The following is a 25,329-nucleotide window of genomic DNA, read 5'->3' on the forward strand; positions in this document are numbered from 1 at the left end:
CTGGGGGAGTCAGAGCTTCAGGGTCAGGCCTGGAAAGGGGGAGAGATGAGGCTGGGGGTCCCAAAGGAGGAGCAAGGGCTACATCTGGGGCATCAAGGAAGGCTACCTGGAGGAAGGGATCTCTGGAGTTGGGCCTTGGAGGAAGAAGAGTTTGTCAGGCAAGAAAAAGAGGTTCTAGTCTGAAGGCACAGCACAAATGAAGGCTTGGTGAGCCTTTTTTCAGAGAATTAAATGTCCAGGACAGCTGGAGGCAAGAGCTGCACTGTGACTGTGTGTGTTTGGGGGCAAGGGGAGCTAGACTTTGTTCTAAGGGTAATGGGGAGCCATGGAGGGCGTATGAGCAGGAGAAGGGCTTGGTCAGATTCTGCGATGGAAGGATCCCTCTGGACCAGCACAGGAGCCATACCAGAGGCAGCAGCTGACATACAAGTGTGTGAGGGCTGAGCCAGGGCCCAGCTGTTGGGGCCGGTTAGGAGAATTATAGATCTTAGGGTGCTCTGGATGGCACAAAGCGCCCAAAGATCAGAGACCTGTGCCCATGCATCTGCAGGATTTAGAAATATTGTTATTATTATTATACCCATTTCTTGGATGAGAAAATGGAGGCTGGGATTGACTGAGCCAAGGGTCAAACCCAGGGATGGTTGGCTCTGGAACCCCAAATCAGGTCTTGTGTGGCTGCTGGGACTGGCCGGCATCAGGACTCTGGTCTGCTTGGACAGTAGGCGCAGGGTCAGGGACGTCCCCGCTTCCTTGGGGCCTCTAGCCCAGCCCGTCTGGGCGGTCTGGCTGGGCTGACCTCCCTACCCTGGCTTGGCAAAGCTCCAGCTGAGTGTTTCCTGCAGTGACCGTCTCTCGCCCGCGTTTCCGTATCCCGGAAATATCGCTCCTTTGTCCCTCCAGACAAGCCTTCCCTAAGTGTGGCGCTGCCAACCCTGGCTCCTCATGACTCATCCCCTCCCTGCCCAGGGTCCCAGGGGATGGGCTGGGAAGGAATCAAGGGGGTGTGGGTGAGACAAGCTGAGATTCTAGAAAATTTTTAGGCAGTTTTTTCCTCAATGGCCATTTGCTTAACATCTTGGAGTTTTTACTTCTTAGGGATAAAGTCCTGGGAATGGGGTTGCTAAGCCAAAGTGTTTGGGCATCTTTAATTTTATTACATGAATCCAAACTAGTTTCTGTAAGGGCCACGGTAGGATTTGCATTTCTGCCAGTCCTGTTGGAAAATGCTCTTTTTTCCACATCTTCACCAGCACTGGGTGTTACAGCTTTTTAAATTGTTTTCATCCCAGTCTGTTGGGTGCAGTGTGTTTTCCTTGCATTCCTCCAATTTGCTTTTCCCTGGCTACTGGCTAATTTAGTGGTATCAGGGAGTCAAAGTGCTCCCCAAACAGACACGTGCTTTTTCTGAAATCTCATGGCACCACAAAAACACAAAACAGAACAAAACAACTGGCCTGGGACTTTTGTGATGTTACTCCTAGACTCATTCTGATGAGGAGGAATTCCTGTAATTCACTAGGGCTGTGTTTCCTCAGCAATTGTTCTCAATACCTGGGGAATTCTTTGCAAACCTAGAAAAACCAAAGCTACAAATGGATATCTGCTTTTTAAAAGAAATGCCAGCTGGACATGGTGGCTCATACCTATAATCCTAGCACTTTGGGAGCCTGAAGTGGGAGGATTGCTTGAGGCTGAGCGTTCGAGACCAGCCTGGGCAACATAGTGAGACCCCCATCTGTCCAAAAAATAAGAAAAATTAGCCAGGTATGGTGGCACATGCCCGTAGTCCCAGCTATTTGGGAGGCTGAGGCAGGAGGATCACCTGAGCCCAGGAGTTCGAGGCTACAGTGAGCTATGATTGTGCCACCGCATTCTAGCCTGGGCGACAAAGTGAGATCCTGTCTCTAAAAAAAGAAAACTAACTATTAATAAAAGAAATACTAAATTTAACACATATTCTGTCACCACGCAGTGCTTTGCAGCCATTTCATTAAACTCATTTTGGCCATGATTTTGCCAGTTACTCTCTACACATAGAGATACCTGTGCCTTAAGGGGGTGCTGGTGTCCCCCCCATGCTTGTTCAGGGTTGAAGGGTCTTCAGGGCTGGGGACATTGGGGAGGTGTTTGCCAGCTTTCATCTTCTTTCTGTTTTTTTCTCCCTCGAGGCCAAGTGGTGCCTTTTCAAAGCAGAAATCACAGCTCTGGAGACTTTGAAGGGATTTGCTAACATTTATTAAGTGCCACTGGCATTTCTGCAGGGCACAGGCAGTGCTGGGTGTGCAAGAGAAGCGGAGGAGTGGCTTCCCGTGCGGGCTGTGGATGTGGGGCCAGTGGGCCGCCTCACCCCTGAGGCTCTCGCTCTCGGAGCGGGGGTGAATGGCTTCCTGTTCTCGGCCAGGGGCTGGAGATAAGGAAATCGGAGCAGGGGAGGTGTCTGGGTGTAGCGCCGTGGGCTCTGTGGCTCGAGTTGGCGCGTGGGTGTGACACTGGTGAGGTTTGCTCGGAAAGTGTGTGAAGGGGAATGTGCACATGTGATGTTGGTGCCCGATGTGTCACATTGTCACTGTGTCTGTGCGTGACGGCATCACTGCGTCTGTGGGTGGTGTCATTGCTACGTCTGCCTGCAACACGGCCATGCCTGTTGTGTGACGTCACTGCCGCCATGGGTGATGTCCTTGCTATGTCTGCAAGTAACGTGGCCGTGTCTGTGTGTGATGTCATCCCTGTGTCTACGGTGAGGGGTCACGTGGTGCGGGGGCGGGGCTGTGACAGTGTTAAGGGTGTGGTGAGGGAGGTTGTCCGAGGGCATTGGGACAGCAGGAGGGGCTGTGTCTGGCACTGTGAGCGTCTTGCTGCACCATGTTCGCAGACGGGTGAGTCAGGGCCACATTTCAGTCCTCAGGCCTGGAGCCTCCTCAGCCACTAGGGTAGGAAGGGGTTGGCAACAAGATAATCAGTCAGACAGATGGAAGGACAAACCTTGCCTGGCTCTGGAGACTCGTGGTCAGTGGGGGCAAGATGTCTTGAGGACCTGCACCCTTCCTCCTCCCACCCTGGGCCCTGGGATGATGAGACTGAGTGTGTTCCTCCCCATGAGACAGAGGAAGAGACTGAGGGTCAGAGAGGACACCTCATGAGTCCTAGGTCTCCACTGCAACTTGTCTAACTCTACCCATGTTTCCCAAGGTTCTGAAGATACTGAGAAGTTGCCCCAAGGCCCCTGCTTACGCTGCCCCCAACCCTCCCCCACTGGTCCCCAAGGTGGAGTCTCAGTCACCCTCGTCTATACAGAATTGAGCGAGGAACCTGCCCCTGCTCACACACCCTTCATGGCTCCCCAGCTCCTCAAGACAAAGTGCAAGCCTCATGATCTGGCATTCAAGGCTCCACCTCTCTGCCTTTGCCAGGCCTCCCCATCAGGGACCCAACCTGATGAAGTCCCAACAATTCCAAGGGCCTTCACGCTGCTTCTGGGCACCACCCCCATGCCTTTGCTCAGGCCTCCTGCTGTCTGGAATGCCCTCTGCTCCCCAGGCCTGGCAAAGGTTCTCTGCGGGGTCACAGGTTGGCGCAGAAGCTGTTTCCTGCTTGGGGAGGAGGGGGCTGTGGCCAAGTCTCACTTCCACTTGGTCCTCTCCCTTCCTTCCCCCTCTTCCCTGGGGCCCGAGTGGCCTCACGTTCCTTGGCTGGCTCTGGTCCCCGTCCCTGGCCCCAAGTTCCATCTTCAACCAGGAATCACCCAGCTCCAGTCCTGCCTGTGAGGGAGGGCCACGCCTTCCCCGTACCCCTCTTTCCAGAGACAGAAGTCCCCATCGTCGTGACCCAGCTCCCACCCTGGTCTGTTCGCCAGCAGTGGCCCCAAGGGGCCTGTGATTGCCTGCGCTGGGTCATGTCCCTCCTCCGCTCACAGCCCTCTCAGGGCTCCTGCAGTCCTCACAGCAGCCACAGGCACTGCCTGATCTGCCCTGGTCACCTCCCTGCCCTCACCTCCTCTTCCTTTCCTCGGCAGGCCCTCTGCTCCAGCCACACTGGCTTCCTGGTTCAAACATGCCAGGAAGGGCCTTTGCACGGGTTGTGACCTCTGCCTGGTGCTCCCTTTCCGGGATCTCCCCATAGCTTCGCCCTCACCTCCTTTAGGTCTCTGCTCAAATATCACCTCCATCAAGCCTGCCCTGTCCCCCATGGAAAAATTCCAACCTTCACCCGAACTAGAGTGCAGGGGCATCATCATAGCTCACTGCAGCCTCAAACTGGGCTCAAGTGATCCTCCTGCCTCAGCCTCCCAAGTAGCTGGGACTGTAGGCACGTGCCATCATGCTTGGCTAATTTTTCTACTTTTTGTAGAGATGGGGTCTTGCTCTGTTGTCCAGGCTGGTCTTGAACGTCTGGCCTCAAGTGATTCTCCCGCTTCAGCCTCCCAGAGTGCTGGGACTACAGACGTGAGCCACTGCGCCCTGCCAAAATTCCAACCTTTTCACACTTCCTTATAGCTCTTCCGTCTTGCTTGTCACTAAAGGGCCCTTTAATGGCACATTCATCTGGTTTATCATCTGCCTGCCCTACTAGACTGTGAACCCCACAAGGGCAGGGGTTTCTGTGCCTTATTCCCCACTGTGTGCCCAACACTCAGCACCGTGCCCGGCACCCAGCAGCTGCTCAGTGCACACAGGCTGAATAAGCAGACAAACCATGGCAGTGACAACAATGAACTTGAGTGATGCTCACTGTGTGCCCAGCTCAGAGCCGGGGAGCCAGGGCTGAACTCCCACCAGCAGCCTTTCACCTGACGCTTTTTGCCACATTCACCCACTTAGGCCCTGGACAAAGATTTGCTTAATGTTTGTCCTTATGTCCATTTTGTAATCTTACATTTATCTCCAAAGGACACTCAGTCTCATTAAGTAAAGAAGGGCCAGTGCGCTTGTCATTGATAGAAGATGATTTAAAAATGTTCAATCAGAGCAAGACCTTGTGTTTACGTTCAGCCGGTGCAGGGCCCTGGGTCTCTCATTGATCTACGAACCTGGGGCACATGCAGGTGCCCTGCTCCTGTTGGGGCGAGTTAGCACAAGCTGAGAGTTTCTCTCTCTCTCTTTCTTTGGCTCACCACTATACTAATGAGAATATTTTTTAAATTCAAATTTAGCTTTAATTTTTTTAGAAATGAGGTCTAGCAATGTTGCCCAGGCTGGTCTCAAACTCCTGGGCTCGAGCGATCCTCCCACCTTGGCCTCACAAATAGCTGGGACTGTAGGCACGTGCCACCACGCCCCTCTAAACTGAGACTCTCTGGAGGTGTAGAAAGAATCAGAGTGGAAAAGAAAGATCAACTCTCCCAGTGCGTGGGGTGGCTGGCTGATTGATGCTGGACTTTGGCTGTGCCACTTCATTAGGTGCTTCTAAAATTGCAGGCGGGTGTGGTGGCTCCCATCTGTAATCCTAGCACTTTGAGGCTGCAGTGAGCTATGATCACGCCACTGTACTCCAGCCTGGGTGACAGAGCAAGACCCTGTCTATCTAAAACAATGATAATGATAATTTAAAAATAATTAAAATTCCAGTGACTTGCTCCGAGTTGCCTGGTGAAGCCAGAGCTGATAGCCCCAGCCCACTTGTACCTGGTCCCCCCTCTTAGGCGAGAGCCGGCCCTTCCTGCGACCCTGAAGAGAGAAGCTGGAGAGGCCCCGGCTTAAGTGCACATTGTTTTCTCAGCAGGGCGACGTCATTTAGGGTAAACAATGTCAAGCAGTTCCCCGGTTCTCAGCCCTGACAGTCCTGGGCGGGGAGCCCGGCCCTGGCCCTGACTTGCCGCACTCATGATCCTGGGCTGGTTACTTCCCTGAGGCCTCAGTTCCCTCTTCTGAGAAGTGGGGATAATAATAGATCCTCCTTCCTTGCCAAGATGGGGAAGGAAATAGTGTTTGCCTGGGGCAGGGATCACCTCCCCACCTTTTTGTTTCCCTTTCTGGGGGGTTTCTGGGGCTGACAACTGTCTCCCAGGCAGACCCAACTATAGCAAAGGGGGTAAGGGGCAGCTCGGCAAGGGGGTGAGCTCCCCATCAGAGAGGGTATGTAAGAGGCATGGTGGAGCTGGAGCTGGATGTGGAGCACCCTGGGGAGCTGGCAAACCTCTGACAAAAGCCCAGTGGCAAAACAGTCACAGGCCCAGTCTTTGGAGTCAAGGGGATCGGCCTTTAAAAATTCTGGTGCCCCCTGAAGCCTCAGGGCCTAAGCTGCAAGCGGCAATGCCCATCCCTGAGTCCTTTGGCACCTAAACGTGAGTGGCTGGGACCCTGGAGGGAGCACAGGGTGTTCTTGGGAAGGCGGCCTGAGTCACCATCCCTGTGACGCACAGGGTGTAGTCCGACAGATGACCAGCCCAGGAGGAAGTGACAGGGGCAAAGGCAATGAGCCATGACCCCAGCATGTGCTGGGTGCCCTCGATGCGCCCCACTGGGGCCCCTGGCCCCTTGCTCTGGCCCTTTGTGCACAGCACTTGACAGTTAGCAAAGTGTTTCCAACACTTGACTTCAGAGACTCCCATTTTTTTTTTTTTAAGAGACAAGGTCTCACTCTGTTGCCCAGGCTGGAGTGCGGTGGTGTCATCCCAGCTCACTGCAGCCTCCAGCTCCTGGGCTCAGTGATCCTCCTGCCTCAGCCTCCTGAGTAGCTAGGTCTCCAGGCGTGCGCCATCACTGCCTAATTGTTTCATTTTGTGTAGAGATGGGGTCTCGCTATGTTGCCCAGGCTGGTCTTGAATTCCTGGGCTCAAGCGATCCTCCCACCTTGGCCTCCCAGAGTGCTGGGGCTCTAGGTGTGAGCCACCACATGGGGCCAGACTCTTCTCTCACCCTGTCCAGCTTCCGGGTCTTTGCCTTGGCTGTTCCTGCTGCCTGAAACACTGTTCCTCCTCTTTTCCCTGAGGCAATTCCTTCTTATGCTCCAGCTCAAAGAACCAGGAGGAGGGTCCCCTTGCCTCCCTTGCCTACTTGGAGTCTGATCACGGGGGTTTGTGTAGCAGCTCTGCCGCTCCCTGGCTGTGTTACCTGGGGCACAATGCATGCCCTCTCTGGGCCTCACTTTCCTTATCTGGAGAGTGGAAATCATAGTAGCTTGCCCACAAATTAGGGTTGTGAGGATTAAATAAGTTAGCTTATTTAATCAATGTGCTTAGAACTGTGTAGCGCTCACAATGGTGCCCAATAATTGTAGACTCTTGGGTTGTCTTATCATGACACATTGTCTGTCTGGCCCACTACTCAGGGAGTTTGATGAGGACAGAGCTGGGTGTGTCTTGGTTACTGCTGTATCCCCCAGGCCAGCACAGGGCCTAGTATACAGCAGGCACTCAATTAAGGAAGCAGCAAATGTGATATCAGCCTCCCTTCATCCCCACTTTTGGTCCCAGCTTCACCCACACCCCTGAGACTGAACTGCCTCAGCCTGCCCAGTGTCTTACCTGGATGGGGCTGCAGGGTTGCCTACAGGGGGCCTCTGGGACTCCAGGATCCTCCTCTTAAATTCCTCCAGGCCAGCTGTGTCTGGAGAGAGAGGGAGGGGTCAGGCTTGACCTACTGCCTTAGCAGCCCCTGCCCCTGGGCTAGGGATGGACTGGCAGCCCAGGGCAGCAGGACTGTGGTGGGGCGCAAGGTGGAAAGGACCCCCTCCCCTACTTCCTGGCTCTGCCCTGTGTCACTCACCGATGGGCGGGGGGTTGGGGGCAGGCCCCATGGGTCTCGGCACTGACATCGGCTGTGACTGTGGGAAGAAGGGTGGAAGGAGGTTGGCAGGAAGCGGGACTCCTGAGCTCCAGTCCCAGCGAGGTTCCTTCCAGGGCAGGGCAACAGAGCCCCATGTAGAAGGACACGCATGATAATGAACGTAATCACCTGCACCCGCCATGAGCCCTCAAATGACCTGGGGACTCCAGGGACTGGCTTCCCTTGGCAGTCCTCAAACACCCCATTCTGCAGGGCTGGCCTGCCTCAGTCTCCCTCATGGCCTCCATGCCAATCCAGCCCACTCCGTGGCTCCAAGTGCGCACACCTACCCACTGTGGCCCCCGCTTCAGCCTGAAGCCGACCTGCTCTGTAAACCAGCTGGACCCTGGCCCTAAAGGCTGTCCTTGGAACAACCCTCAGCCAATGCCCCGAAACCTGACATGCCAAGCCAGTTCTGAACTCAGTTACCTGGTCCCGACGTGAAAACTCAGCCTTCCTAAGAGAGTCAGGTCCCAATCTGGCCCCAACTCCAATTACAAACTGGATCTGACCATATGTCACATCTAACTCTGATTCAGGTCATCCCCTAGACCTGATGTCTATGATGAGTCCATTTCTCTGGCCCCAGCCCTTGGTCCCACTATGCCCACACATAAACACCTGCCCAACTCCACAACCGATTCCAGCCTCTACTCAGCCCCCACCCGAAACCCATCCTCAGTCCCAATCCCAGCCCAAACTTCACTCCAGTCCTAAGGCTCTATGGAGCCCTGACCTTAACCTTGATATAGGCCCAGGCCTATCACTTACACCAAGGCCACCTCAACCCAACCCCGCCCCCCAAGATCAGCATCCACACTAGCTTCTACTCTAGATCCAGGTCTGACCCTCACTCCAAACCCAATGTGCCCCCAGCCCTCACCCAGAGTCACCCAATCCTTTAACTCAACTATATCCCAACTCCAGCCCAACTCAACCCTCAACCAGTTACCCTAAGCCCAACCCAACCTCAACTCCTAACTCATCGTCAATACCAATCCCGATCTCAGTGACAATGGGATTTGAAATTCCACCCTTGTCCCTAAACCTCTAACCATCATCTCTAGACTGACCAGCCACCTCCACGTACCTGATCCTCAACTCCAAGTTCAATGCCTCAACTCAACTCAATCCTAAAATAACCAAGATCCAAGATTCATTATTCACCCAACCCTATACCCAACGATCACCCTTCATATGGTGCCTGATCAATTTGTAAACTTTTCTCACAACCCAAACTCCAAATTCAACCCCAAGTCTGAGATCAATGGAGTGCTAAATGGAACCCTAACTTTAACCCAAACCAACTCTAGGCATAGTGGTGACCAAGAGCTCATCTCAGCCTAACTGAAACACAAGTTCAATGTCTACGTTGACTCTTCCTCTAGACATCCTCACAGCAGTATCACTCCCAGCCCTTACTCAACTCCCTCTAATTCTTCAACGCAATTCGAATACAGTCTCAACTGTGACCTGAATCCCAATCCTAACCTCAACCCTAGATGAACCCCTAATCCTAACCCTAAATCAATTTGAGGCCCACCAGCATCCCCTAAACTTAACCCCAGCCTCAATTCTTAACCTTTCTCAATGTCATTACCAATTCCAAACTCCACTCCAATTCTAATGCCAATAAAATCCTACATTCATACACAACTGTAATACGAAACCCAACTCTGGAGTCACAGCCATCAACAAAGTCACCCCAGCCTCAGTTTCAAATCCACCCTCAATGCCTCAACTCAACCCAATCCCAAAGCAATGAAAATTCTAGATTCACCCGTTCACACAACCCACTCTTTAAATCAACTGGACCCTGATCCTAAACACCATCCCTGGAACGACCCTGAGCCAGTCCCCCAAAACCTGAAATACAAAGCCAATTCTGAACTTAAAATCAGCTAAAAATCTGACTCCAACATGAAAACTCAACCTCCCTTTAGAATCAAGCCCCAACCTAACCCCAACTCTAATTGCAGCTGGTTGACAAACCCAGACCTGATAGCAATTGGAGGTACAAACCAACCTTGAATTCCAGTCTCACACTACTCCCATCTCAACTCCTATCTCCATTCTAGACTCTTTCCTGGTCCTAGTGCTGGTGAGCATCTCGAGGGAGTCCGAAACTCACCCAGTGTAGACCAGGAAGCCAACCTCAAACATGGTTCCAAACGCAAGTTCAACGTCACTACTACCAGCTTGGCATCTGGCCCCGATTCCCATGAAGCCTCCTGGGCCCCGCCAGCTTACCTTGGCCTTGATGCAGGTGTCCAGGGCCGAGTTGCTGACAGCCAGTTGCATCTTGAGCTGTTCTGCTTCTCTCTTCTTCTCCTCTAGCTCCTTGGCCATGTTGTCCCGCTCCTTCCGCAGCGCTACCTTCTCCTCTAGCGCCAGCTGTGTCTGCCGGGCACATTCGGCATGGAGCTTGGCCTCTCGGGCCTGAGCCTCCTTCTCCACCTTCTCTCTCGCCTCCTTACTGGCCCGCAGGCCCTGCTCGGCTTCCAGCTTCTGGCGTTGGAGGTCTGAGTTCTCACGGGCCACGCGCTCGATGCCGGCCCTGAGGCTCCGGGCTAGCTCTTCCACCTTGGTGCTCATGAGGCTGGGCATGTGGTCACAGCTTCTCCGGATGGAGGCCACTTCTGAGCCCAGGGGATGGTAGAGGCCATAGCTCAGGGAGTCCAGTGTGCGTGGGATAATGGAATCCCGCCACAGGTTACGCAGATCAGTCTCAAACTTGTCCTTGTCCAGCAGGAGGCAGAGGGCTTGCACCTTTTGCAGCCGGTCCTCGGCCAGCTGTCGCTCCTGCCGCTGCTGCTCCTGGGCTTTCGAGCACTCGGCCAGCTGTTCCTCCACCACATGCTTGCTCAGCGACAAGCCTTCCTTATCTTTGGTGCAAACCGCCTTCTCCTTGGCCAGCTCCACCTCTATCGTCTTGGCTTTCTGACCCAGCATGAGGAGCAACGCTAAGGGAACAAGACCATGAGACCCAGGAAGATCAGGAGCTTCTGAGAGCACTGTGCAGAGAGTCCCCCGCCCCTGCTCCCCGTGGCCTTAGCACTGACCGTCACAACTCTTGTTCATCTCCTTGAGATGGTCTTGGCACTGCTTCTCACTCAAGATGATCGCAGCTACGTACAGCTGATTGTTTGCGTAGATGACCTGCTCCAATTCGGGGTCGGGGTGGGGACAACAGAGGACAGAGCTCAGTGGCCAGTCCTCCCTGGGACTGCCCAGACCCAGATCGGGCACCCAGGTGGCCGGCAGAGCCAAGTTCACAAGGGCATTGCTCCTGTTGGGGGGTGTTTCTCGGATCTTCAGAAGTGTTTACGATTCCTACCGCGCATGTATATGTACCACGCTGACCCTTGAACCCTGAGTTCCTATTCCTACTGCTCAGAAATGAAAAGGAAACAGTACGATGCCTGCTATGGCATGCATGGACTTTGAAAATGTGACACGCACATTTATGGTCAAGTGATTTTGACCAGGATGCTGTTACCAGCTCAATTGTGCTCTTGCCCCAATTCATATGTCAAGGCCCTAACCTCCAGTACCTCAGAATATGACTGTGTTGGGAGGTAGGAGTATTTTTTTTGTCTCTCTCTGTCACCCTGGCTGGAGTGCAGTGGCGTCAACATAGCTCACAGCAACCTGGAACTCCTAGGTTCAAGTAATCATCCTGCCTCAGCCTCCCGAGTAGCTGGGACTACAGGCATGTGCCATCATGCCTGGCTAATTTTTTTTTTTATATTTTAGTTGCCCAGCTAATTTCTTTCTACTTTTAGTAGAGACAGGGTCTCCCCCTTGCTGAGGCTGGTCTCCAACTCCTGACCTCAATGAATCCTCCCGCCTCGGCCTCCCAGAGTGCTGGGATTACAGGCGGGAGCCACCGCACCTGGCCAGAACAGTATTTTTAACGATGCTGCTGAGACAACTGGCCATCCACAAGCACAGCAACGATTGTAGACCTCCCCAACACCATACACACAATGAATGCAAAACCAGTCAAAGACATGAATGTCAGAGCTTGAGCTATGCAACTCCTTAGAAGAAAATATAAGTGTTAAGTCTTTGTGACCTTGGATTTGTTAATGGTTTCTTAGATATGACACAAAGTACAAGCAACAAAAGAAAAAATAAATTGGACTTCATCAAAAATTAAAAACTTCTGGCCGGGTGCGGTGACTCACGCCTGTAATCCTAGCACTCTGGGAGGCCGAGGCAGGTGGATCAGTCGAGGTCAGGAGTTTGAGACCAGCCTGAGCGAGACCCCGTCTCTACTAAAAATAGAAAGAAATTATCTGGCCAACTAAAATATATATAGAAAAAATTAGCTGGGCATGGTGGCACATGTCTGTAGTCCCAGCTACTCAGGAGGCTGAAGCAGTAGGATCGCTTAAGCCCAGGAGTCTGAGGTTGCTGTGAGCTAGGCTGATGTCACGGCACTCACTCTAGCCCAGGCAACAAAGTGACACTCTGTCTCAAAAAAAAAAAAAAAAAAAAAATTAAAAACTTCTGTGCTGGTCGGGCGCGGTGGCTCACGCCTGTAATCCTAGCACTCTGGGAGGCCGAGGCGGGTGGATTGCTTGAGGTCAGGAGTTCGAGACCAGCCTCAGCAAGAGTGAGACCCCGTCTCTACTAAAAAAATAGAAAGCAATTATCTGGCCAACTAAAATATATATATAGAAAAAATTAGCTGGGCATGGTGGTGCATGCCTGTAGTCCCAGCTACTCAGGAGGCTGAGGCAGGAGGATCGCTTGAGCCCAGGAGTTTGAGGTCGCTGTGAGCTAGGCTGACACTACGGCACTCTAGCCCGGGCAACAGAGTGAGACTCTGTCTCAAAAAAAAAAAAAAAAAAATAGAAAATTTAGCCAGGCATGGTGGTGCCTTTAGTCCCAGCTACTCGGGAGGCTGAGGCAGGAGGATCACTTGAGCCCAGAAGTTCGAGGCTGCAGTGAGCTACGATTGTGTCTCTGCACTCCAGCCTCGTGACACAGTGAGACCCTGTCTCTAAAAAACAACCAAATAGCAAAATCGCATTTCTTAGTACCACCAGGGCAGCAGGAACACCAACATTTGTCCTCACTAAGATCAGAGCTGCCGTGGCTGGGACAGGGTGGAGGCTGTCTCCCAGCACCGTGCCCCCGTCTCGGGGCTGGGGCTGGCCGGCCTGCAAGCCATGGGCCCCAAGATCCCTGGAGATAGAACCCTGAGGAATTGCAAGCAAGAGAAATTTGTCAACTTCAAGGGAAAAAAAAAAAAAAGAAAAGAAAAGAAAAGAAAAAAAGCTATGATTTTTCAATGTTTCTTTTCTTTTTTGAGACAGAGTCTCACTCTGTCACTCTGGCTGGAGTGCAGTGGTGTGATCACAGCTCGCTGCAGCCTCTCTGTAGTCCCCTCACTGGGACTACAGGCATATGCTATGGTGTCTGGCAAAATTGTTAAGTTTTAAAGAGGCAGTCTTAGGTGTCTAATATTCTATGACGGAGGAGTCCACGATTCTGGGGGTCGTTGGAGCTTCTACAATTGTATGATCCTGGGCTCGGTGGTGGCGTGAGTCCTGGAAGACCCAAATGGGCCAAGTGCCCGGAGCTAAGAGGTCTGAGAAGGGTGTCATGGCCTGCGGGTGAGGGGAAGAGGGGAGACGTGGCCCTGCCCTGGAGTATGAGGGGGACCTATCCCATTCTGGGGGTCTGAGAGGGGATCCACCAGACCCTGGGGATTTGGGGGGACAGTGTCCTGCCCTGGGGTTCTGGGAGGGAGAGACAGAGCCACCCCAGGCAGTTCTGATGGGCTGAGCACAACCTCCTGCCCAGTGCGGGGGCCGGGTGGTCTTCCCATCTCCCACCTCCCCCAGCCTCCCCTCACCCCTGCCCTCCCGTCTCTCACCCCACCTCACTCCTACAGAGGAGCCCCAACGCCCCCTCCCCTTTGTGTCTTAGGGTGGGCAGGACCCTGTAGATGAAGTAGATGTGAGAGGACACAGGTGATTGTTGAGCGTGTTTGACACAAATGGGGGGTGCCGGGGCGAAGATCTCCATGAGACCCCATGTGCATGCCCACGACTGTCCCCGGAGCCCGCCTGTCTCTGTCCTGTTGGGGAAATCACCTACCCTCTCAGGCCCCCATTTCCATGACTGCAAAAGAGTGTCCAACTTCTCCTTCCCTCCTGGGATTCAACCATGAGATATGTCTAACACAGGCACCCAGCATCGGGAGAATTTGAGCCCTTTGTACATATTATCCCTGGGTAAGAACAAAATGCTCTGAGCTTTTGTTCAACCAGTTCTCATCTGCAGCTAGCGTGTGCTGGAACATTCTGGATGCTCTATCTATGCCTATTAAGTCATGGGCTCAGGGCTGCCTGCTAACATATAGGATGCCCAGTTAAACCTGAATTCCGGAGTGGCAATGAATAATTTTTTTAGTTATAAGTATATCCCAAATATTGCATGGGGTCAAGCATGGTGGAAATGAAGCTGAAGCAGGAGGATTGCTTGAGGCTAGGAGTTTGAGACCAGCCTGGGCAACAAAGTAAGACACTGTTTCTACAAAAAAATAAGAAAATTTAGCCAGGTGTGATGGCCCACGCCTGTAGTCCCAGCTACACGGGAGGCTGAGACAGGAGGATCCTTTGAGCCCAGGAGTAGAAGGCTGTAGTGAGCTGTGATCACGCCACTCATTGCACTCCAGCCTGGGGACAGGGTGAGACCTTGTCTCCAAAAAATTAAAGCAAACAGACAAACCCCACCAAATACTGCATGGGATGTAGTTATACGAAAAAAAAAAGAAAGAAAGAAAGAAAGAAAAATATGCGCATTGCTTATCTACACAGGCTTTTCACATAGAATGTCAGGTCTATGACCGTCCTGTCTCACGGATGAGGAAACGGAGGCTCTGAGAGTGATGTGACTTGCCCAAGGTCCCCGGGGCGAGCATCTGGCTGGCAGCCTTACCCGGTCACCCTGGCACTGGCGGAAGCTGGCGTTGATGCGGTCCAGGTCGCGGCGCGCGCTGAGCAGCATCTGCATGATGGCATCCTTGGCGCGGGTGGTGAGGTTGAGCTCCTTGGACAGGTTGTTCTGGGAGGCCGTGAGCTCCATGACCTGGCTGTACAGGCCCTGGGCCCGGCGCTCGGTGGCCTGCAGGTTGGACTCGGTGCTCACGTGCACATTGCCGTAGACCATGAAGAGGACGAGCCCCAGAATGATGAGGAACTGGATGAGTGACACGAAGAGGAAAAAGTAGCGCAGATAGTACCAGCAGCCCCGAGGGCTGCCGCCCGCCCGCGAGTAGGACCCGCCGCGATCCATGGCTGGACCCGTCTGCTCCTCCGGCCCTGCCACCCGCCCGGTGCCGTCCCGCAGCGCGGCGCTCTGGGCTGCCGCGCAGGGCCGTGTTTATATTACCTCTCTTAATACTTCCCCTGCTTGGCTCCTTCCTGGCCGGGAGGAAACGGGGGCTGCGGGTTATCACAACACTCCCACCCTGGCTGTGAGGGTACAAGGCAGAGGACAGGGCGGCCGGGGCATGGCGGGGCCTCTCTGATTGTCACCAGCTGGGGCCCCGAGGGATGGGCAGACTCCCCAGCCCCACTTGCCCCACTTGCCCCTCCAGGCCTTTCCTCAAGGCCGGGTGCTGTTCTCGGCACTTGCCGCATATCCTCTCACTTAGTGGTCCCGGGCCAGCTGCTGTCACCCTTGTGTGGAGGGGGAAACTGAGGCACAGGAAGGCAAAAGGACTGTTCTCAAATTTTATGCTGTTAGTTCCCGGAGCCGGTCTTGACCTTGCAGCAGGCTGGTTACAGACATGTGCCCGCTTCACTGGGGCAGCTGCCGATTAAATGGGATAAAATGTTGGGAAGTCTTAGCCCAGGAATGGACAAACAGTGGGTGCTCAGTAATTGCACACAAGGGCCTCATGGAGGGCTGAGCCGTGGATGGCGGTGGCACTGTTCCCCAAGCCCTGTCTTCCTACCCAGTGTCCTGCTCACTCAATAAGTGCTCTGGACACAGCAGCACAAGGAGCAATGAACTTGGGGCCGGGAAGAGCCAGCTGCACCCGCTGTGAGGTCAGGGGAGGGGCCTCCCCTGTCTGGGTCTGTTTCCCCCTCTGTCAGATGGGGTGTGCCTGGTGCCCGGGTCGGCCTGCGGCTGTTATTATTATGATAGTTTCTTGTTGGCAGCATTATTTCAGGGGCTCCATGAGACGGTGAATGAGAAGTGTCAGATCAGCGGGGGCCAAGCTTTCTGTCCCCTGACACTCCTGACACTCAAAACCACAGGGTCTTCTGGGGTCACTGCGGGGTCACCCCCAGGCACGCAGGGAAGGGATTTGGCCACCGAGGAACAAAGGATCCTGCCCATCTCCCGGAATCAGGAGTGAGTCCCTTCTTTGTTCACTCCACGCTGGTTCCTGCCAGGGCCCCCCAAGAGGTATCAGCCCCAGGCCTGGCCATAAGCAGCTCCCAGTCTTAGGATGGGACAGGCACTCCTAGGCCCGTAGGGTCAGGGCTGGCTGAGAGGGAGTGACTGTGTCAGGGAGCTGGAAAGGAGGCTGGACCCCGGAGGAGTGGGTGACAATAATATAATCGCTGTCCACTGCCTGTGGGGGGCACAGCAGTGTGAAGGCTGGGGCATGGGGACCCGTCCTCTCACTAGGTAATGGGCAGAGGAGGTCGTTGGCAGTGGGGAGGGGTCCTCCAGGATGGTGCTCAGCGAGGCGGGTGTTGAGTTGGGAAGGAGGAAGTTCCCAGGGGTGGGCAGGAAACCCAAGTCTGACCTTTGGCCTTTGCAGTTACCGGATGATTCTTGATTCCCGACCCTTCCCAGCTAGTGGGGGAAGGAGGGTTGGGGGCTGCCACTGGTGCCCAACCAGCTATTTCTCCAGGTTGGCCACCGCGCCCCTCTAGAATCCCCCAGAGCAGGGGAGGAGGAGGGCAACATAGGCAGAGCGGACACAGGGTTACAATTTAGAGCTCTGGAGTTAAGCTCTGGCTGTGCCACCTACCAGCTTTGTGACTTCAGACAAGGGACTTCCTCTCCTGGAGCCTGTTTTCTCCTGTCTGAGGTGGAGACAAGGCTGGGCGCAGTGGCTCACCCCTGTAATCCCAGCACTTTGAGAACCTGGGGTGGGAGGATCGCTTGAGGCCAGGAATTCGAGATCAGCCTGGACAACATAGTGAGACCCTGTCTTTACAAAAAAAATTTAAAAATCAGCCAGTGTGGAGGTGTGTGCCTGTAGTCCTAGCTGCTAGGGAGACTGAGGCAGGAGGATCACTTGAGCCCAGGAGTTGGAGGTTGCAGTGAGCTGTGATCACACCACTGTGCTCACGCTGGCCCAGGGGACAGAGTGAGACTGTCTCCAAAAAAAATGCAACCCTCCTCCCAAAAAACAACTAAAAACCAAAAAAATTTAAGATGGAGACAACATAGCCAGTTGGAAAGTTCTTGACACCATGACTCGCACATGCTTAGCCTTAATAAATGGTGTTTTTTTTTTTAAGGTGGGAGGGGCTGGGTCATGCCCAGCATCTGATGCCAGGTTGAGGAGCTGAGACACAGGGGAGGGGCACTGTCCCAGCTGCTGGTGCTCCAGGCCTGTGGGAGCACTGCAGGAAGGAGGGCATGATGTGGATGGAAAATGAGGGTGCCAAGGCTTCAGTGGAGGGGTCAGGCAGGGGGCAGCGCCTGGGCCAATGCCAGGAGGTGTGAGAGCCTTGGTGTGCACTTAAGATCTTGGTTATTCTTGGCCAGGCGCAGTGGCTCACGCCTGTCATCCCAGCACTCTGGGAGGCAGAGGCAGGAGGATCGATTGAGCTCAGGAGTTCGAGACCAGCCTGAACAAGAGCGAGACCCCGTCTCTACTAAAAATAGAAAAATTAGCCAGGCATCGTGGCACGTTTAGTCCCAGCTACTCAGGAGGCTGAGGCAAGAGGATCGCTTGAGCCCAGAGTTTAAGGTTGCTGTGAGCTAGCCCGGGGGACAGAATGAGACTCTGTTTAAAAAAAAAAACCAAAAGTCTTCACTATTCTTCATGATATACTGAAGGTGTTGCATGTATGTTTGTATGTATAAACATGATGGCAGTCAGTTGACAAGGAAAAAGAAAGGCAACCTTAAACTCTCAGAAAACCAAAAAGCCACCTTGGACTTGATGGTACTGATATACTACAGTTTTGAGCAATTGTCACAGTGTAAGAACCAGAGTTATGTTTTGTTTTGTTTTTTTTTCTTAAATGTTTTGTAGAGAAAGACGGGGCCTTGCTATGTTGCTCAGGCTGGTCTTGAACTCCTGGCCTCAAGTGATCCTCCCACTTCAGCCTCCCTAAGTGCTGGGATTACAAGCATGAGCTGCCACACCCATGGCAAGAACCAGAGTTTTAAATACGCATACTAATGTTGTTTGTATCAAGCTCAAAAACAAATTCTGTTTCCTTTTGGCACTTTGATCTCACACTTTTGATTGTAATATGTCTTTTGGAATAATTGTTTTATTGGCTAGCTTTTTTTTTAACAGAGAAGGTAAAGACCGTCTTTCCTCTTTTTGTTCAATATCATGTCTTTGAGATTTGTTGATTCCCTTTGCCTGCTGTTTAAGTTGTCACCACATACGTTACCCTAATAACTATGGACGGTCATTTAGATTGTTTCTAAGATTTTTGTTGCAATGAATAAAAGAAGATTTGAAATCAAATTTCCAGAAATGAAATCTCTGGGTCCCAAAGTGGGCACATTTTACAGTTTGATAGCTGTCACTGATTTGTCCTCCAAAGAGGTTGTTTCCATTGACACCTTTCCCTGCGGTGTCTAAAATCCCTAAAAATAGACTTTATGAAAATGGCCTGTGTTCCTGGCAAGGTCATTCCAGAGGGAGAAGGTGAGGTCTGGTCCGAGGATTCCCATGGAGTGAAATGCCTGGGCCCTGATGTGAGCGTTTGGTTTTTTCCTGAAAACAATTTGTCTTGTCCACAGGAAATTTTGCACATGAATCCCTCTGAATTTTCTTGGAGGGTCATTGCAAAATCAGGCTTCAGTTTGAAACTCTTTTGTTTTTCTAAATAAAAAAACACAATTGGTTTGGTTTTATTTGTTTGAGGGAAGGGAAAACTGTCATGAGGAAGTTGACTCTGTGTCACTCCCTGAAAATTGACACTGAAGTCTCCATCCCTATGGAGACTTAAAAACATAAGGCTTAAAAACAAAGCAAAACAAAAACAAACAAACAAAACAAGAAACCCACAGAGGACTTCAGGAAGATCCTTGTGGAAGTGATATTCTGATAAGAAAAAATTTCAGTAATATTCAAAAAACCGTCCACTTTGACATTTATGTATTTGGTTTTTGGTTAAGTGAAGTGAAATTAAGTTTTATGCTTTTGGAGGTGACAGAGAAGGCAAAGAAAGTCCCTTGGGAGGGGCAGCTGGTGCTTTCTGCCACTCTATTTTTTTGTTGTTGTTGTTGTTGTTGTTGTTTTGAGACAGAGTCTCACTCTGTTGCCCAGACTAGAGTGCCGTGGCGTCAGCCTAGCTCACAGCAACCTCAAACTCCTGGGCTCAAGGGATCCTCCTGCCTCAGCCTCCTGAGTAGCTGGGACTACAGGCATGTGCCACCACATCCAGCCACTTTCTGCAACTCTGTGTTCCTGGCTGAAAAACGGGGATGCAGTTTCTTGCCTGGGAGTGGAGCACTGGCGAGGTCAGGTTGTGGTTGCCCAGGTGTCCCCTGCCCATGGCTGCTCTGGGCTTCCTATTTCTGTCCCCTACCCCTGCCCTTGCTGTCACAGGTTCCCACAGAGGAGTGCTGTTTGCCTCCCTTGGCAGCTGGGGAGCTTCAGTGAGGGCCCAGGACCTGGCCTTATTCTCCCCAAGTCACCTTGAATCCTCACCCACTCTCTGACCTGTGGCCTCCCTGGGGTTTAAAGCCCTCAGCCCTCTGTGCCCATTCTACTCACACACCTGCCAGGGCTCCCCAGTACCCTCCATTCCTGGAACTGATTTTCAGGCATCCCAAGGGTATGGCCAAGATGGAGCCAGCAGAATAAATAAATAAATGAATAATGATGCCAATGATTTGAGGCCTCCGGTACAGCCTGAGCCCGGTTGGTACACAGATCAACTCCAGATCCCAGAGCCACACAATGTGGGGGTCTTAAGTCCTCGGAGCCCCATTTGGGCAGCCCACTCTCCAGGCTTCCAGCTCTGGCCACCTCTACAAGGAGGAACCATTTCCTGCCTGCTTCTGGATTCACGCCAGGGTTGGGGAGTCTCAGCCCCACCCTCCCAAGCTCTCAACTCTGGGTCCTTCGCGGGAGGCAACTGGGTCTGCAGGTTGGGGCGACCCCTGGTGGCCGATAGCGGAGCAGAGCGGCTAGAACCCTCTTCTCCCTGGAACCTCATTTCCTTCTAAGTGGGGTCTCCAAATGGGGCTCCTCTCGGGTGAAGGCCCTGATCAGGCACCTCAAGACCCCAGTTGGGTGGGGGTGGGGTGGAAATGAGCGGGATTGACTGAAGAGAGGGTGTGTGTCAGAGTTTCGAGGACTTCCACTCCCCTTCCTACACAAGCCTCTTACGATGTTTTAAAAACAAATTTTAATATTTAATTTTTAAATGGTAATACATGTGCATCATTTTTAAAATGCAAACCTTACAAAAAGGTATACATAAAAATGTGTGACTGCATCCCCTGCCAACCCCTAACCCCCTGGTCCCCTCCCCGGAGGCCATGGCTGCGAGCAGTGTCTCCTTCAGAGGTATTTGGATAAAAATCCCCTCCCACTTCACCCTACATTTTAAAAAATGTACACAAATTATCACTCTCCTGCTTTTTACATTAATGTATCCTGGAAAGAATCCACTTCGGTTGTATAAACGGTTGTATAGTATTCCACTGTGTGGATTGACAGACATTGACTTATTTAAACAGTCCCCAATTGATGGACATTGATGTTGCTATCAGTAAGAAATTAACCTTAGTTTATTTACTATTAACTAAACTCTAGACTTTATTTGATTTCCCCAGTTTTTCCACTATGTGTTTTTCTATTCCAGGATCCAACCCATCAATGGGTTGGGCCTTTAGCCGATCGTTTTGTAGAAATGTAAATATGACTGTAGAAAAATTCCTAGAAGGGGAATTGATGGGTCAAAGTGTTTATACACTTTTAATATTAGGGATTCTAGAAAATTGCCCTCCCAAATGGTTGCACCAACAAGCAGCCTCACCAGCACTTTGTGGGATTGTTTGTTTCTCCACAGCAGTGCCAACACAATGTATTTGTAAACTTTTTATTTTTTGGATTTTGTTTTTGTTATTACCTTTGGCAAAAGAATGGGTAGAAAGTGGGATACCACACTGTAGGTTCACCTTATATTTCTTTTCTAGGAGTAAATTTGAGCACAATTTTTTTTTCTTTGAGACAGTCTCTCTCTGTTGCCTGGGCTAGAGTGCCGTGGCGTCAGCCTAGCTCACAGCAACCTCAGACTCCTGGGCTTAAGCGATCCTACTGCCTCAGCCTCCCGAGTACCTGGAACTACAGGCATACAACATGACCGCCGGCTAATTTTTCTATTTTTAGTAGAGACAGTGTTTCGCTCTTTCTCAGGCTGGCCTTGAACTCCTCAGCTCAAGTGATTCTCCCACCTCGGCCTCCCAGAGTGCTAGGATTACAGGCGTGAGCCACAGAGCACAAATTTTTAATGTTTCTGTGACTTGGCTGTTTATATTCTTTACCTATTTTTCTACAGAAGTATTCATTTGTATATTAAATTATAAGAGCTCTCTACATAATAATAAGGAAATTAGTTTATTCCCAGGTATAAAAAACTATCCAATGGGTATTGTCAAAAAACAAACAATAACGAGTGTTGGTGAGAATGTGCAGAAATCGGAAGGACTTCTCTTGCATCGCTGGTGGGAATGTGTTAATAAAATGGTGCCGCGACTGTGGAAGACAGTTAGGTGGTTCCTCAAAAACTTAAATATAGAATTATCGTATGATCAACCAATTGTATTCCCAGGTAAATATCTGCTAGAATGGAAAGCAGGGCTTGAACAGATACTTGTAAGCCAGTGTTCATAGCAACATTATTTGCAATAGCCAAAAGGTGAAAACAATTCAAACATTCATCAACAGATAAGTGGATAAACAAAATATGGTGTATACACATACAATGGAATATTATTCAGCCATAAAAATGAATGTTATTCTGATACATGCATGCTACAACATGGATGAACTTTGAAAACATATTGGTGAAATAAGTCAGACACAAAAAAGCAAAAATTGTATGACCACACTTGTATGAAATATCTAGAAGAGGCAAATTATGGAGACAGAAAGTAGAATAGAGGTTACCAGGGGCTAGAAGGAGGGGGATAATTGTTTAATGGGATATTTAATGGGCTGATGAAAAAGTTATGAAAATAGTAGTGATAGTTATATAGTATTGTGAATGTACTCAATGCCACTGAATTGGACATTAAAAATGGTTACTATGGTACATTTTATGTTACATATATTTTACAGTTAAAAAGATTTTTAGACTATCTGAAATGGGATGTTTCTTTCCTTAGGAAGTATTTCGTAGCTAGTTGTTCACAAATAGGAAAGTTTCAGCCAATTCCCTTGGGGTTTCTATATGGGAAATTATATCATCAGCAATGATACAAATAGGTTGAATCAATTCCGAGCTATTGCTACCCCAAATGCCAGCTTGAATCCAGTCATGAGGAAACATCAAACTAACTCAAACAAGGCCAGGTGCCGTGGCTCACGCCTGTAATCCTAGCACTCTGGGAGGCTGAGGCATGAAGATTGCTTGAGCTCAGGAGTTCGAGACCAGCCTGAGCAAGAGCAAGACCCTGTCTCTGCAAAAAATAGAAAAATTAGCTGGGTGTGCTGGTGGCACCTGTATTCCCAGCTACTTGGGAGGCTGAGGCAGGAAGATCGCTTGAGCCCAGGAGTTTGAGGTTGCTGTGAGCTACAATGACGCCACGGCACTCCAGCCTGGGCTACAGAGCAAGAGTCTGTCTCCAAAACAAACAAATACACAAAAAACCACAACCCCCCCACAGAAACTCAAATGGAGGGACTCCACAAAACAATTGACCTGCGTATTAAAGAACTGCTAGTGTCAAAAAAGAATCAAAGACAGACTGAGGAATGTTCTAGATGAAAGGAGATAAAAGAGACTTCACAAATGCAATGTGTGAGCCATTGCATTTTGTTATAAAGACATCATTTTGTTATAATTGCATCATTGGACAATAGGCAAAATCTGATTAGGTCTGTAGATTAGATAATAGTATTTTATCAATGTTTATTTCCTGATTTTCATAATTATACCATGATTATGTGAGAGAATGTCCTTGTTTTTAGGAAATGATGTATTTATGGATAAAGAGACATAATTTCTACAAGTTTTTTTAAAGGTTCAGAATATATACAGTTGCCCCTTGAATAACAGGGGTTAAAATTGTGTGGGTTCACTTATATTCTCATTTTTTTTTTCAGTAAAAGTCACACTGAGTGTGTCTACCTCTCCTGCCTCATCTGCCACCTCTTCTGTCTCTGTCTCCCCTGAGATAAGACCAGCCCTCTTCCTCCTCCTCCTCCTCAGCCTACTCAACATGTAGGTGACAAGGATGAAGACCTTCATGATGATCCACTTCCACTTAAGGAATAGTAAATATATTTTCTCCTCCTTATGATTTTCTTTCTCCCTTCCCTTCCCCTCCCCTCCCCTCCCCTCCCTTTCCCTTCTCTTCCCTTCCCCTCCTCTCCTCTCCCCTCCCCTTCTCTTCCCTTCTCTTCCCTTCCCTCTCCTCCTTTCTTCCAACAGGGTCTCTCTCTGTCATCCAGGCTGGAGTGCAGTGGTATCATCATAGCTCACAGCAGCCTTCAACTCCTGGCTCAAGTGATCCTCCTGCTTCAGCCTCCCAAGGAACTGGGACTACAGGTGTGTGCCACCACACCCGGGTAATTTTTTAATTTTTTGTAGAAACAGGGTCTCAGTATTGCCCAGTCTGGTGTTTTTCTTAATAACATTATCTTTTCTCTATTGTAAGAATACAGTATATAATACATATAACATATGTGTTAATTGACTGTTTTTATATTATTGATAAGACTTCTGGTCAACAGTAGGCTATTAGTAATTAAGTTTGGGGGGAGTCAAAAGTTATGGGTGGATTTTCGGCCGGGCGAGGTGGCTCACGCCTGTAATGCTATCACTCTAGAAGACGCAAATTATGGAGACAGAAAGTAGAATAGTTGGTGTTGGTGAGAATGTGCAGAAATCGGAAGGACTTCTCTTGCATCGCTGGTGGGAATGTGTTAATAAAATGGTGCTGCGACTGTGGAAGACAGTTAGGTGGTTCCTCAAAAACTTAAATATAGAATTATCGTATGATCAACCAATTGTATTCCCAGGTAAATATCTGCTAGAATGGAAAGCAGGGCTTGAACAGATACTTGTAAGCCAGTGTTCATAGCAACATTATTTGCAATAGCCAAAAGGTGAAAACAATTCAAACATTCATCAACAGATAAGTGAATAAACAAAATATGGTGTATACACATACAATGGAATATTATTCAGCCATAAAAATGAATGTTATTCTGATACATGCATGCTACAACATGGATGAACTTTGAAAACATATTGGTGAAATAAGTCAGACACAAAAAAGCAAAAATTGCTTTTGGGAGGCCGAGGCCGGTGGATCACTCAAGGTCAGGAGTTTGATACCAGCCTGAGCAAGTGCAAGACCCCATCTCTACTAAAAATAGAAAGAAATTAGTGGGTCAACTGAAAATATATAGAAAAAATTAGTCGAGTGCGGTGGCTCACACCTGTAATCCTAGAACTCTAGGAGCCCGAGGTGCGAGGATCATTTGAGGCCAGGAGGTCAAGACCAGCTGAGCAAGAGCAAGACCCCATTTCTACAAAAGATACAAAAATTAGTCAGACCGGGCACTGTGGCTCACGCCTGTAATCCTAGCACTCTGGGAGGCCGAGGCGGGTGGATTGTTTGAGCTCAAGAGTTCGAGACCAGCCTGAGCAAGAGTGAGACCCCATCTCTACTAAAAATAGAAAGAAATTAGCTGGACAACTAAAAATATATATAGAAAAAAATTAGCTGGGCATGGTGGCGCGTGTCTGTAGTCCCAGGTACTCATGAGGCTGAGGCAGGATTGCTTGAGCCCAGGAGTTTGAGGTTGCTGTGAGCTAGGCTGACGCCAGGGCACTCTAGCCTGGGCAACAGAGTGAGACTCTGTCTCAAACAAAACAGAACAAAACAAAACATTTTAGGTGGATTTTCAACTGCATGGTGGGGAGGTGTCCTTAACCCTAGCGTTGTTCAAGGGTCGGGGGGGGGGGGGAGAGGGAGAGAGAGAAAGAGAGAGAGAGAGAGAGAGAGAGACCATGCACGCACACACAAGATGGGTAAAGCAAAATGTATAAAAGAAAATGTTAACATTTCAGGAATCTAGGTGAAGTATATCCAGGAACTCTTTGTACTAATATTCCAGTTTTTCTGTAAGTCTGAAGTTATGCCA

The 25,329-nt window shown here is 50.4% G+C and overlaps 1 protein-coding gene across 1 annotated transcript; it reads right to left on the reverse strand.

Annotated features, from left to right (window-relative positions):
• Positions 1 to 2,221: 2,221 nt before the first annotated feature.
• Positions 2,222 to 15,161, reverse strand: LOC123639357 (plasmalemma vesicle associated protein). The gene is made up of 6 exons (XM_045553072.1): positions 14,724 to 15,161; positions 10,829 to 10,925; positions 10,017 to 10,729; positions 7,707 to 7,764; positions 7,466 to 7,547; positions 2,222 to 2,928 (listed from the first exon to the last, which is right to left on the reverse strand). The coding sequence occupies exons 1-6, from the start codon at positions 15,078 to 15,080 to the stop codon at positions 2,922 to 2,924; spliced, it is 1,314 nt and encodes a 437-aa protein (XP_045409028.1). The 5' UTR covers positions 15,081 to 15,161; the 3' UTR covers positions 2,222 to 2,921.
• Between the last annotated feature and the right edge of the window lie 10,168 nt (positions 15,162 to 25,329).

The sequence above is a fragment of the Lemur catta genome, chromosome 1, assembly GCF_020740605.2.
Source record: "Lemur catta isolate mLemCat1 chromosome 1, mLemCat1.pri, whole genome shotgun sequence".
Classification (NCBI taxonomy): Eukaryota; Metazoa; Chordata; class Mammalia; order Primates; family Lemuridae; genus Lemur; species Lemur catta.

Coding starts and splice junctions, on each gene's coding strand:
- LOC123639357 (XM_045553072.1), bottom strand. CDS start 15,080: ATGGATCGCGGCGGGTCCTACTCGCGGGCGGGCGGCAGCCCTCGGGGC. Junction 10,730..10,828: donor GATGAACAAGAGTTGTGACG/GTCAGTGCTAAG, acceptor TTGTTCCCTTAG/CGTTGCTCCTCATGCTGGGT. Junction 7,765..10,016: donor ACACCTGCATCAAGGCCAAG/GTAAGCTGGCGG, acceptor TTCTTCCCACAG/TCACAGCCGATGTCAGTGCC.